Source organism: Bufo bufo, chromosome 9, assembly GCF_905171765.1.
Source record: "Bufo bufo chromosome 9, aBufBuf1.1, whole genome shotgun sequence".
Classification (NCBI taxonomy): domain Eukaryota; kingdom Metazoa; phylum Chordata; class Amphibia; order Anura; family Bufonidae; genus Bufo; species Bufo bufo.
In genome coordinates, this window is record NC_053397.1 from 189,549,919 (window position 1) to 189,565,137 (window position 15,219).

The window sequence follows — 15,219 nt, forward strand, 5'->3', positions numbered from 1 at the left end:
CCTGAGGTCAATATCTGTAGCCTGGATAACCCCTTTAAATTAACGAAGAGCAAATGTAAATAATATAGTTTGTGGTATTAGGGCATATAGACATCGCAAAGGGATTTCTACCCCTCGAGACCACCCTCAATGAGCAACAATGGAGAGCCACATCATAACAGCGGCTCCTCCTCCGGCAGGCTTAAGTCACCCTTATATTACATAGATGCCCATTCATTGTACCACGGCATTTGCTTAACATTTGTAGTACCCCGGAGTGGGGCACTACCATTTTGTCACCTGGCTACGGGTTCCTATGTCTAGCAATGTATCCCATCAGTATATTTATTGCAAGGTCTGCTCATTTAGTGCCTTAATACTGTTATGCAACTGCTTTCATATGTTATGTGCCTGGTTTTCCAGCAGGTGGCATATGTTCTGGAAGATTTCTTTAGATAGAATGGGACTAACCATTCCGTACTTTCTGTTCCGCTTCCCACCAAATGAAAAGTTTGCTGAAGAAGTTTAGTTAGTTGGAGTTAGACTGAGAAAGAGATCAGACAACATGGCGCAGTGAGGGAGTGTTTTCCTCTCCTGATGCAGGAGCCCTGGGAAGCAGCTTGAAGAGCACACCACGACTCCTTGAATTTAATAGATTGAGTATTATGAGGAGGTCAACGGCCAAAGGCACCCCACTCAACGGTACCAGAACCTCTATGAAGTCCAAAAACAAGCCTTAAGCCTGAGATGGGCACAGCAGAGAGAGCAGAGTACTAAGGCCTGCCACCATATTGCATCCTGCTGGAAACAAGTAAAGGAGAATCACACTAAACTGGGAAGCGGCAGCTTTAAGGTAGGAGCACTGTGACACAAACATTGGGCCACAGTATACCTCTTGGCATTCTACACTCCAGGACTGCTACTACTACAGAGGGGGCAGCTCGTTGCACATTGCCTGGCTAGCCACCACTGGTGACAGAATTGGGTGTTTTTGCGTATATTGCGAACATATCCTATATTATTGTGGAATGGACATACAGATGCATAAAGCACATGGATGATCCGTACGTCTGTTCCGCAAAAAGATAGAACATGTCCTATACTTGTCCACACAATGCGGAGCATGGACCCATTGAGGTCTACGCGGATGGAACATGCACCACTTTCGCATGTTGCGTATCCGTGGTTTGTGGACTGCAAAACACGTACAGTTGTGTACATGACGCCTGAGATGGAGTTCAAAGGGCTGATAATTGTTATAATAGTCAAGTGTCTTATAAACTATAGTCAGTGGTGTCTACGGAAAGAATTTTATTTACTTCCACACTATTTTCCTGCAGTTTAGTAGAATCAAAGGGAAGAACAGAAATGATCAGATTTCCTGCTGTGATGAAAAAGAGCTGATCAATCATTATGCTAAATCAGCCAAATGTGAGTTTGGATTAAAAGTCAGTACAGTACAGTCAGGTAGGTGCACTCCGTTATACTCAGTAAATACCCAGTGTAAAAAATATGATGAGTATTGATGGGCAATTCCACTTTTAAACAGTTTAAAGGGGCTATCACCTATCCACAGGATCACTGAACGCTGGGTGCCCAATCATTGGAACTCCCACAGTCAATACAGCAGGGGTCCGGAGTTCCCCTTCCTTCTCACACAACCGCTTGAATGGAGCAGATGTACAGCGTGCAGTCTGCTGTTCCCTTCAATGTCTATAGAGCTGATGGAAATGTTTCAAGCACAGCGCTTTTCTGTTTCTCTTGGCCTCATAGATATTGTGGGCCATTTATCAGGACCGGCGTTTTCTATAACCGTCTTCATCTTCGCCTGCACTGCTGGAGAATGTGCTTGACTTATGACGAGGCACGCACTTAGGCTAGTTTCACAGTAACGTTAAAGAGGTCCGGAAGGCGGTTCCAGCAGGGAACATCCTGTCGGAACACTCTGGATCCAGAATGATACCTGAATGCCCGCTGGTCCAATTAACTATAATAGGGAGAATCGGCCCGACAAATACCGCTGCATGCAGGGTTTTTAGTCCGGCCAGCATATTTGCGGGGTTGCAGACGGATCTCCGCTGGTCCCCATTACAGTGAATGGGGCGGGCAAACATTTAGGCAGCGCCTGGCAATGATGGGTCCAGAAATTTCCGGCAAGCTGTTCCCTGCCAGAACCACTTGGCGAATCTCTGAGCACTAGTGTGAAAATAGCCTTAGGCTGTGCCTCTCCACTCCACCGCCTTCTAGTTAAGCAAGAAATTGTATATAAGGAGACAGGGGTGCATCTAGCCTTTCTGCTGCCTGAGGCGAAAACTGAAAGGGTGCCCCCACTCCCCAATGCCAATTTCTTAACCTAACCCCTTCCCTTCAGCCCACGGCCCTTCGGCTACCTCCCTTTTGACCCTACCTAGTGCTGCCTGAGGTGATCACCTCGCCTGGCCTCATTGGTGGTGCACCCCTGTAAGGAGAGCAATCAGATACCCCAGTTGTCTGAACATAGGGACCAGTGCTTAGTAGAGGAGACCCTGCTAGACTGCATGAGTGACCAGAAGATGATGCTGAGATAGGGATGCTCTGCCACAAACCCTGGGTCACCAGCCCTGTGACCAGGGAGCCAGCCAGACAACTGAGCCACACCTTTCGGTAGGGTACCAGCCTTCTGAGAGAGAGAGGGGCAGCAAGCACAGGCCTTTCCTCAGCACAGAACCTTCTTCTGCCAGGGAGGAGACTGGAGAAGCCAGCTCAGTGCACTGCCTGTATTGTTTTGCTCTTGAGTTTCTCCAGTAAAGAAGCAACCTGGTTTACTGCAGACTCTGACTCTCTGGACTTATTTCCCATTGGGGTGCACCACGCCTTACAATGCCCTCCGGAGAGCAGCAACATGTTGTGACACCAACCGTGTCTGGAGGACCTTGCATAGCGTTGCGACCACCCCAAACCCGGCCACTGCAGTATTACAAACTCATTTGGGTTGTAAATTTTGTTATAGATGATTAACAGAGTCAAAAGTGTCATTTTCTTTGTTGTAGGATTAGGACAATGGCATCAGGATTTATCTTCTAATATCCAGATGTAGTGCAATAATCATTCATTCTCAGTATTACCATTATGGCCGTCATAACATATGCATTGCATGTAATGAAAAGTCACGGCAGTGGAGTAAAGCACTGTTATAATTTGAGGGCTGCCAAGGAGAAGATTTTTTGATAAATGATGACCCCAATGCTTAGTATATTTTTATATAGTACTCTGCAATTCGCTCTTCACATCTGACAGATCCTCTATAAAAGATATACAGTTTAAGCAGTCACTTGTATATTAGCCTGCTGGGAATAATATTAAAGGCCTTTAAGGCCCCATTCACATGACCGTAAGGGCTTTGTGCCTGTATTGCAGACAGCAAACGGCAGGCGCGCAATAAACGGGCACTGACCGTGTGCACTCCATTGGTGCGGATGCATTGACTTGAATGAGTCCGCGATCTGCAAACGATAGGACATGTATTTTGCGGATCGCGGACCCTTTTAAGTCAATGCGCGGATCCAAAGCCCATGGAAGCACTACGAAGTGCTTCCATGGGCTTTTGGGTCCTTACCTCCAGACCACACCACAAAAAATAGGACGTGTTGTAGTTTTAAAACAGCTGAAGTCTAGAGAGTCACAGGATGTGGCGCCCAGTCCAACACTGGCATCACTCGTTGGATAGCATCAGACTGAAACACCCCCAGCTGGTAGCACCAAGAAGTACTCTGCAGTGCTCATCAGACAGCCTGGCCTCTTTAAACAGCTGATCGGCAGGTGTGCTGGATGTCGGACCCCCACCGATCAGGTAATGATGACCTATCCTGAGGATAGGTCGGCGCTATTAAACACCCGGAAAACCCCTATACATGCACTCTTAGGAAACAGCACTAGACCAAGCCCATGTACATAACGACATTGCTGACGACATGTACATGGGAAGAAGTAACAAGTGAGCATAGATCAGATCTATGGTACAAGATCTGCAGCCAAGAGAAAGTCCATCAACAAGGTCGTGTGACCGAGATACAAAACTCCACATCTTACATGGATTGTGAAGAACTTAGCAGAAAAATGTTATTCCCTGAAAACCCCTTTAACGTTGGTTCTTTTAGGCTAGTTAGGCTAGGCCTCATGCACACGAACTTTGTTTTGGTCCGCATCCGAGCCGCAGTTTTTGCGGCTTGGGTGCGGACCCATTCACTTCAAGGGGGGCCGCAAAAGATGCGGAAAGCACTCCGTTCCGTGGTCCGCAAAAAAAATATAACCTGTCCTATTCTTGTCCGTTTTGCGAACGCACACGGACGCCATCCGTGTTTTGCGCATCCGCAATTTGCGGACAGCAAAACACACAATGGTCGTGTGCATGTAGCCTAACGCTAGCAATCTGTCAGGCTTTTCCGGCAGGGAACAGCTTGCTGGATCGCTCTGCATTCCGGAATTGCCATTAGCTTGTAAGGCTATTTCCGGCCCCATTGACTATAATGGAGACTGACGGAGGTCTGGCCGCATTCCAAAAATATGCCAAGAGTCGGCTGGAAGAAAACCGCCATGCAGCGATTTTCTTTCGGGATCTCTGCTGGTCTCCAATATAGTCAATGGGGCCAAACGGAGCCTTACAATCTCATGGCAATGCCGGAATGCAGAGCGATCGAGCAGGCTGTTCCCTGCTGGGACAGCCTGCCGGATCGCTGGCGCTAGTGTGAAACTAGCCTTATCCTCAGACAAAAAAAACTCTATTTGCTTCTAATAGAAAAGGAAACGATGACTAAATATATACAAGAGACATTACCTGTTTCCCATAAGAATCATGGACAGGTGAGATGATCCCTCCAATCACAATGAACCTTCCAGTTTTGTGCAGGTAGTCCCGAGCTCTCTCTGCAAACGGCAAATGGATAATAAATAAGTGTCCACAGTAAATGCACCTGAAGGAGAACTAAATCTAAAGGCAGCGGCTAAAATGGTGACTAGAGATGAGCGAACAAGGTTCGGCGTACAAGGTTCGGGTTTGGGTTATCTAAGATTTCCGTTATGGATTCCACTACCACGGACCATAACTTATAATCTGTGGTAGTGGAATCCATAAAGGAATTCTTAGATAACCCAAACCTTGTACGCCAAACTTGAAAACACAAGTTCGCTCAACACTAATAGTGACCATCAGGGCAGGGATGCTTCCGAAATAGGCTACAGTCAGGCCCTCGCCTGTGATTGGTGGCTTTTTGGGAGGAGCCAGAGTCAGTTAGGACTTTGACTATTATATTCAAAGATCTGTTTGAAGGCTACATCACAAATATTCCACATTCCCCTATTAAAACAAAAACAATTCCATCAAAAATCATATCAGTGAACCAACAATTTAAAGGGGTTGTCATCTTTGGAAATATTGTTTTGTTATAAAGGTCTCCAGTCATTCTTGTTCAAAATGGATAGGAAACAGACCCTTGCAGACAAAGAAAAACAAAATGTTTTTTTGATAAATGGTCCTTGTGTATTGCTCACTTGCCTAGGAAAACATCCTGATACTTATTGGAGGTTTTACACGGTCGTATACCCATACCAGATTTGAATGTTTCATGATTACTTTGTAGGATTGTAAGCAGTGTACCACACGGGGAGGGTAGTTTGTTGTTATAATGAGCCGAATTATCATATTGTGATTTATGGAAAACCAATAAAGAGATAAAAAAATAAAAATAAAAGTCTCCTGCGGTAGGGTAGGGAGCAGTGCAGCCCTGTACTTCATTCACACCATTGTCCTATATGGCGACCTCCAATTAGGCGATGGTCCCTAACTTGCTTAAGTGCAGGTTCCTAAATCTAGTAGGGTAAAAGAGTAGTCAGACAGAAAGAGGTCGGAACCAGGCAAGCAAAAACCAGGATCGGATCAGAATCCAAAAGCCAAGTCTAAATCAGGCTAGAGTCCAAACCAGAGAGATACATTAAAATTAACATAAAATAAGAAAAAACAAAGAGTCAAATACCACATGGGGTCAGTGCCAGGAGAAATAATTGACAGTCAGGGGCAAGGTCAGGGACAATCCAAAAGTCAGTATACCAGGAATCCATACAATAGAAATAGACTAGTGAGGCAAAGAAGATCAATTACAGGCAACTGTGGCCAGAAGTCCTGTTTAAGTCCAGAAGTCCCTGATAGGCCAATACGCCCCACTATCAGTGACAATGAGTGACAATGGTGGGGCCGCAGCAACGAGGCAGGTAACTACTTGACATCTCCACTGTGATAAGGCAATCACAGGATGTCCTGCAGCTAATCAGCTATAATATGATGGCAAGCCTGGCAGCGAGTGTTTTTGCAGCGCCACTACAGGAGAAATGAAGCATTACACAGTGCCCAGTGAGATCAATAGACTGTTTGTATAGTGCATGTATGTGCTGGGTTCTCCACAACCAGAAAGGCTCTTAATAGCTTCCCACCGCTCAGGCTAAGGATTCTGAAGAGCATGCCTTTTATTAACTGAGGATTCCATAACTGGGTATATATCCTCAACCAGAGAACCAGTGGTATACCTTCAATAGAGGTAGACCACAGGAGGAGAGGCCCAGCACTGAACTCCTTCTCTTTCCAATATGAAAACACAGTATTTTCATGCAGCCACCACTAGGGGGAACTCAGTGTAATCAGATTATTACAGCTTCCTTATCAGTCAATTGTACCTGCATACATTCCTATGCACTGAGCTCCCCCTAGTGGTGGCTGCAGGCAGCTAGCTTTGTCATAGAAGGGAAGCAGGAGATTTATCAATCCAGTTGATACAATTGAGAAATATAGTGCCCAGAATGAGCGGCATATTTATGAAGCCCTAGCTCCACTTAACTGACATAGCAGTTAGATAAAGCAGGTGAGGCCAAGGGTAACTTTTTTATTCCAATTTTTTCAATTAAAACTTTGTCTGCTTAACAAAAAAAAGTAAACTCATCATTATGTGTTGCCTGGGAGTCTTTTACGCACGTGTACTAGCCATACTGGGAAACTAGGTGGGGCAGGTGGGCCATATTAAGTTTTGCTATGGGGCCCTATGAGATCTGTGTACAACCCTGCTCAGAGACAGGCAAAGTACAATTAAAACATGCAAAAATGAAAGCCTCTTTGACCTTCTCGTTCCTAAATGTACTCATAAGAGAACAGTATGTTCTAAATTAATTACATTTCAGATAATTAAAGCATCTTCAGTCTATGTGAATGAGTTCTCTACAGTCTAAGGAGACACACGGACCTTTATAGTATCAATCCAAACACAGTAAAATTAAATATGGAAAGTAACTACGACAAGAACCAGATATTGACCACTTTTGTATCATACGTATTTATTATCCTTGCCCCTGAAGACTCCTAGATATTAGTTATTGATTCTTTATGGTCTCCACTGGTGTATCATATCATAAAATATCCTAACAATGTAACACACAGAATATTGAAAATCATTAATTAACTATGGTTTTCATAGATAGGAGCTGTACTGTTGGTTGTTGTGTTTATTTATGAAATTTCCATACACCGTTACATTTGTGCATTACATACACTGTACACTGATCTATAGTGATGACTATCAAGCATATGCATGTGTCCCTCAAGTTACAGTATTAATTCTTCTGACAATAACCAATTTTATTTTTTATTGCAACTTGAGTTCATCACTATATGAAAAACTATTAACATTAGCTCAACCTGGCACAGTAGATAGCAGTACAGCACATGTAGTACATGTACAGAGCAGTAAAGTAAGTATAGGTCAGGCAGAGAGCAGAAAAGTGCCAGTAACACAGGTAGATAGTAGTACAGTACATGTAGTACATGTATAGAGTAGTAAAGTAAGTATAGTTCAGGCAGAGAGCAGAAAAGTGCTGGTAACACAGGTACAGTTGGAACCAGAAGTTTCCATACACTCTATAAAAAGACACATATGCATGTTTTTCTCAATATCTGACATGAAATCAGAATAAACCTTTCCTGTTTTTGGTCCATTAGGATTACCATAATTATTATTCGCTTTTTGTTTTTCATAGGTCCAGACCATGTCGGAGATCACTTTTTCATCCATTAATGCTAACGGGCTGAACACCCCTGAGAAGCGTTCCTCCATTCTTCGGCTCCTATGGAGTAAAAAGGTACAGATTGCCTTCATTCAGGAGACTCACTTCCGCAGGGATACTATGCCGAAATTTAGCTCCCCCCGTTATCCTGACGCTTACCATAGCTGCTATAGTGATTCTAAATCGAGAGGTGTGAGTATCCTCATTGCTAGATCCGCCCCATGGGAGTTTCTAGACTCTAGCTCTGATGATACGGGCAGATTTTTGTTCCTTAAGGGTAAGATAGGGGGCCAGTTGTATACCCTGGCAAATGTGTACTTGCCCAACACAAAGCAATTGAGAGCCCTCACGGGAATACTGTCCAAATTGGAGAGCTTTGCTGAGGGCACGCTTCTGGTCGGAGGGGATCTTAATGTAGCCCTGGACCCATTGGTGGATGTCTCTAAGGGCTCCTCTCATCTACCTTACTCATACACTCGCCGTTTCAGGAGCCTGCTTCACTCTCATCAGCTGGTGGATGTGTGGCGAGTGATTAACCCTGAGGTCAGGGACTTCACATTTTATTCCAACCCTAGGGATGTATATTCCAGATTGGATTATTTTTTGCTTAGACACTCGGCAGTACCCCTCATTGCCTCTTCCTCTATTGACCCAATTACATTTTCAGATCATGCCATGCTACATGTCTCTCTGAAATCCCCTCTGCCTTCGCCTAGATCGTGGAGATGGCGTCTTAATGAGTCCTTACTTCAGGATCTGGAAGTGGCGCAGGGTATTGACTCGGCCCTTTCGCACTACTTTGAGGAAAACCTAGTAGACGATGCCTTACCCCTTTATGGTGTGGGCTGCGCATAAGTGCGTGATCAGAGGGGAGTTCATCAGACATGGGGCACGGCGTAAAAAGGAGAGGGCTTTGGAAATCTCCCAGATTTTGAAGGACATTTCCGAGTTGGAACAGATACACAAACGCTCCCATGCTCAGTCTGTTCGAACTGAGCTCACACAGGCAAGGTGCAAGCTTAGAGATAAACTAGACACTCGTACAAAATACCTCCTTTCGCAGGGTAGGAGACACTTTTTTGAATATGGCAATAAGTGTGGTAGACTCTTGGCTAGATCCTTACGGGAACAAAGGGCAAGGAACTACATTCCACGCATTACTCCACCGCGGGGACCGGTACTACACAACCCTGACTCTATCACAGAGGCTTTCTCCCACTTCTATCAGAACCTTTACAATCTTCCTCAGTCCAGTCAAACGAATCAGGCCCTGGACTCGGCCATGAGCTCCTATTTGACTAGGTCAGGTTTACCCAAACTGCCGAGTGAGGCCCTTGAGAGTTTAAACAGTCCGTTCACCGCTGATGAGATTGAGGAGGCTTTGAAGTCAATGCAGCCTAGTAAGGCTCCAGGCCCCATCGGCCTACCGGCCTCTTATTATAAGAGATTCCTCCCCCTTCTGAGTACTCCTCTTACCAATGCCTTGAATAAATTAAGTTCCGGAGTCCCTCTCCCTAAAGATATGTCGCATGCACACATTACTGTTATCCATAAGGAGGGTAAGGACCCGACCCCTTGTGCCAGTTACCGGCCCATATCTCTACCTAATGTAGACATTAAGCTTTTCGCAAAAGTCCTGGCCACCCGCCTGACCCCTTTCCTGGCGGACCTGATACACTTAGATCAGGTTGGTTTCATTCCCTCAAGGGAGGCGAGAGACAACACCACAAAAGTTTTGAACTTGATCCATCTGGCCAAGATCCAACGTTCCAACCTATGTCTCCTATCCACGGATGCCGAAAAGGCTTTTGACAGGGTTGGATGGCCATGGTTATTTTCAGTATTAAACCATGTGGGTGTGGAGGGTTCTCTATTGACATGGATCCGCTCCTTATATTCTTCTCCCTCGGCAGCCACAAAGGTTAATGGTGTCCTCTCGCCTCCCTTTGAGATTAGGAATGGTACACGCCAGGGTTGCCCCTTATCGCCTCTAATCTTTGTCCTCACGCTAGAACCACTTCTGAGGACTATAAGGAAAAACCCTGATATCTCCGGTCTGATGGTGAGAGATAGGGAGTTTAAGATAGCAGCATATGCAGATGACCTGCTGTTTATGATTACCAAGCCTAGGGTTACGTTCCCCAACCTAATTGAGGAATTCAAAGTATTCCATAACTTGTCCAATCTGAAAATTAACTTGCAAAAGTCTGAAGCGCTTAATGTCTCCATTCCACCCACCCTTGAGGCTGAACTGGCGGGTTCCTTGCCTTTCCGCTGGACGGCAGGCGCCATTAAATACTTGGGGACGATGATCCCCAAAGACTTACGAGAGCTATTCCCAAGTAATTTTACCCCCTTCTTGAGTCGGATCAGAGAAGATCTTAAGAGGTGGTCCAAAGGCCTTTACACGTGGTTCGGCAGGTGTGCCATTTTTAAGATGAATGTCCTTCCACATCTATTGTATTTGTTCCAGACCCTTCCAATCCACATTCCGGCCAGCTTCTTTTCTATTGCACATCGTGACCTCTTTAAATTTCTATGGGCGGGGAAAAGCTCAAGAATATATAGATCCCTATTACATGTACCAAAGGAAAAGGGGGGTTTGGGGATCCCTGATCTAAGGAAGTATTATGCAGCCTCAATGTTTCAACGTGTAGTAGACTGGTCCCGACACACCATGTTCAAACAATGGATCTCTATTGAGCAGTTTTCTTCCCGGACCCCTTTGGCACTACTGCCATGGACTGATGGGAGGGTTCCTAGTGACCTCTCCTCTCATAGGTCCTACCCTGACTCAGTTCCGTAAGTATCATCAGATCTCTACTATCTCCCCTACGCCCTCCCCAATGTTTCCTGTCTTGGGACATCCGGACTTCCCGGCAGGTAACTCTGGGGGACCGTTTGCTCAGTGGAGATTGAGCGGCAGGTGTCGGGCACCATTCTTTAGAACCTCCGGTAGGTGGCTCACTTACTCAGAAATTTTAGGACAGATGGACCCTTGCCCTCTAGGTCCTTGGAGATCCAGACAGCTTCACCACTTCCTTTCTTCTATCCCCCCCTCTCAGGGGTCTGACAGGGCACTCACTCCTTTTGAAAAAATTTGTATCGGCTCTCTCAGAAATATACAAGTCATTGGTAACGCCAGGGTCGGACTATCTCCCCTCTTATTCGGCCAAGTGGGCTCAGGATTTGCAGAAGGATATCTCCTCCGACCAGTGGCTTAGGATTTTCCAATTTACCCATAAATCATCCATTGCCAGTAAGTATCAGGAGGCCAGTCACAAATTGCTATCGAGATGGTATTATGTCCCAACTCGTCTCCAGAGAATGTTCCCGTCGGCATCTCCTCTATGTTGGCGTTGCGACTCCCACCCAGGTTCTCTCCTGCATATTTTCTGGCATTGTGATAAAATCAGACCGTTCTGGGAATCTGTTCATGGGACTCTGGCTTCCATTTTCCCCTTTTCTATTCCTAACACACCAGAGTTTTTGTTGCTCTTTCTCTCGGACTTACCGTTGATCTTATTTCGGCGATCCTGTTTGCGCCACCTGGTTATAGCGGCTAGAGCTTGTGTCCCTGCGAGGTGGAAGTCTGCCTCTCCTCCCTCTATGGGAATGTAGATTCAGAAGGTTGAAGAGATACGAAGAATGGAGGAACTCACAGCCTCTATGAAAGGTAGTAACAGGGCTTTTGTTACTATGTGGACCCCCTGGTTCACCTTCCAAGACTCAACGGAGTACCGGAATTTGCTGGCCTGAGAGTCTCGTTTGGACACCAATGTACTCTCCACTCCCCCCTCCACCTCTACCTTAATTCTCTGTCCCCCCTATTCATTTTTGTATCCTTGTCCTGTGCTCCCCCTCTTCATTTATGTTGTTGATTGTTGATTTGTCTTTTAATTTCATGCAGAGGCCATGTCTTCTTGGCCTTGTGATTTTCTATATGATTTTTGTCAGATGAATCAAGGTGCTTTATTGTCACCGCAAGCTGAATATCAAACACTGACCGTGGTGTTGTAATTGTATGTGTATTGTTGGATTATGTTTCATGATGTCAGTCGGCTTGGTCCGACTATTATTTTCTAATGTATGTGATTCAACATGCAATAATTTTGTTATTTTTGCAAGATAGAAATAAAGAATTAAAAAAAAAAAAAAAAAAGGTTTATTCTGATTTCATGTCAGATATCAAGAAAAACATGCATATGTGTCTTTGTATGTAAACTTTTGGTTTCAACTGTAGATAGTAGTACAGCACATTTAGTACATGTACAGAGCAGTAAAGTAAGTATAGTTCAGGCATATAGCAGAAAAGTGCCAGTAACATAGGTAGATAGTAGTACAATGCATGTAGTGCATGTATAGAGCAGTAGAGTACATGTAGTTAAGGTAGAGAACAGGAAAGTAGATGTAGTACAGGTAGGGAGCAATGCACAACATTTAGCACAGGTAGAGAGGAGAAGAGAGCGTTTAGTACAGGTATATAGCAGCATAGTACCTGCAGCATAGGTAGAGATCAGTACATTACATGTAGTACAGATAGAGAACAGTACAATACAAGTAGTACAGGTAGATAACAGTACTGTACATCTTGTATAGGTATTGGGTGTACAGTATATGTAGTATCAGTAAATATCATTGCAGAACATAAAGTACAGGTAGAGAGCGGTATAGTAGTGGTACAATAGGTACATATCAATACTGTACACATAGCACAGGTAGATAGCAGTGCAGGACATGTAAAGCAGGTAGATAGAACTGTATGGCACATGGAGAGGGGAGTAAGTGCATGAAGTACAGGTAGATAATAGTACAGTACTACATCGAGAATCACATCGACTTTGAACCACACTGGATCATAGGGACTTTAGATGTCCAGCCCCTATATACCATCATTAACCATGGACAGGGCATACAAGCTATGAGGGCTCAATTATTAGCGGAGGACTGATTGCCCCTGGAACAGATTGATTTTGTGGCAGAAGGGGTGGACTTTATTCTAAACCATAATTATTTTTATTTTGAAAGTGATTATTACTTACAGACACAGGGTACTGCCATGGGCACCAGGTTCGCCCCCCAGTTATGCCAACTTGTTCATGGCACAATGGGAGTCCTACACCATAGCCCCTAGACTAGGGGCGGACCTGGTGCTCTGGCACAGGTATATCGATGATGTGATATTTATATGGCGTTAGGGGGAAGATCAACTTCAAAAATTTATAGAAGAGATTAATATAAACACATATAACTTACAATTTACCTCCCAATAAGTAAGACATCTATTGAATTTCTAGACCTACAAATTTTTATAGGGAATGGAAAACTGACATGCAAAACATATCAGAAGCCAAGAACGAGTACACTAGCTGCCACCTCCCACACTGGCTGCTAAATATACCTCAAGGTCAGTTTTTCAGAATAAGACACAACTGTACAAATGACAGCCATTTTGAGGAGGAGGCAGAAAAGATGACACAACAGTTTCGAATAAAGAAGTATCCATCTACACTGATAGAAACAGCATTAAATAAAGTACGGGATATGGATAGACAGACATGTTTTTGTGAAAATTACACAAAAGATAACCAACCTAACGATGATACGATAAGAATTATTCTACCGTATAACACAACTAAGGCTACTTTCACACTAGTGTTCGGGGTTCCGCTTGTGAGTTCCGTTTAAAGGCTCTCATAAGCGGCCCCGAACGGATCCGTACGGCCCCAATGCATTCTGAGTGGATGCGGATCCGCTCAGAATGCATCAGTCTGGCACCGTTTGACCTCCATTCCGCTCAGCAGGCGGACACCCGAACGCAGCTTGCAGCGTTCGGGTGTCCGCCTGGCCGTGCGGAGCCAAACGGATCCGTCCAGACTTACAATGTTAGTCAATGGGGACGGATCCGTTTGAAGTTGACACAATATGGTGCAATTTCAAACGGATCCGTCCCCCATTGACTTTCAATGTAAAGTCTGGACGGATCCGTCTGACTAACTTTCAGACTTAGAATTTTTTCTGAAAGATAATGCAGACGGATCCGTTCTGAACAGATCCCATCGTTTGCATTATAGGAGCGGATCTGTCTGTGCAGACACCAGATGGATCCGCTCCGAACGCAAGTGTGAAAGTAGCCTTAAAGAAATAAAAAAGATTATGGCTAGACATTGGCATCATATACAGAATGATAAAATAATAGGCCCTATGATCTCTGGTACTCCCCAAATGACATTCACAAAAGCGCCGAATTTGGGCTTAAAAATAGCTCCAACCATTAAAAGGAAACACAAAACATTTGAATCTATCCATAAATGGGCAGACATTACAGGGGTTTTTTTAGATGTGGGAAATGTTCTAATTGCAAAACCACCTCATTTCCAAAGAGAACCACACAAATAACGTCAACTACAAACTCGCATAGACAACTGATAAAAGATACTGTGATACTACAAATGTGATTTACATTTTGCAGTGTCGCTGCAACAACAACAAATATATTGGGAGAACAAAGAGGACACTAAAAAAGCGAGTTTCTGAACACATTATCAACATCAAGAATGGGTATGATAAACATACAGTACAGACCAAAAGTTTGGACACACCTTCTCATTCAAAGAGTTTTCTTTATTTTCATGACTATGAAGGCATCAAAACTATGAATTAACACATGTGGAATTATATACATAACAAACAAGTGTGAAACAACTGAAAATATGTCATATTCTAGGTTCTTCAAAGTAGCCACCTTTTGCTTTGATTACTGCTTTGCACACTCTTGGCATTCTCTTGATGAGCTTCAAGAGGTAGTCACCTGAAATGGTCTTCCAACAGTCTTGAAGGAGTTCCCAGAGATGCTTAGCACTTGTTGGCCCTTTTGCCTTCACTCTGCGGTCCAGCTCACCCCAAACCATCTCGATTGGGTTCAGGTCCTGTGACTGTGGAGACCAGGTCATCTGGCGCAGCACCCCATCACTCTCCTTCATGGTCAAATAGCCCTTACTTTCAAAGTTTTCCCAATTTTTCGGCTGACTGACTGACCTTCATTTCTTAAAGTAATGATGGCCACTCGTTTTTATTTACTTAGCTGCTTTTTTCTTGTCATAATACATATTCTAACAGTCTATTCAGTAGGACTATCAGCTGTGTATCCACCTGACTTCT

At 44.4% G+C, this 15,219-nt stretch overlaps 1 protein-coding gene across 1 annotated transcript in view; it reads right to left on the reverse strand.

The window, feature by feature from the left end:
- The window catches only part of NMNAT2 (nicotinamide nucleotide adenylyltransferase 2), a 64,838-nt gene that overhangs the window by 17,054 nt on the left and 32,565 nt on the right, over positions 1 to 15,219 (reverse strand). The window contains exon 2 of the mRNA XM_040407302.1: positions 4,793 to 4,881. Within this exon, the coding sequence (XP_040263236.1) occupies positions 4,793 to 4,881 (89 nt within the window). The remainder of the gene's footprint in view (positions 1 to 4,792; positions 4,882 to 15,219) is intronic.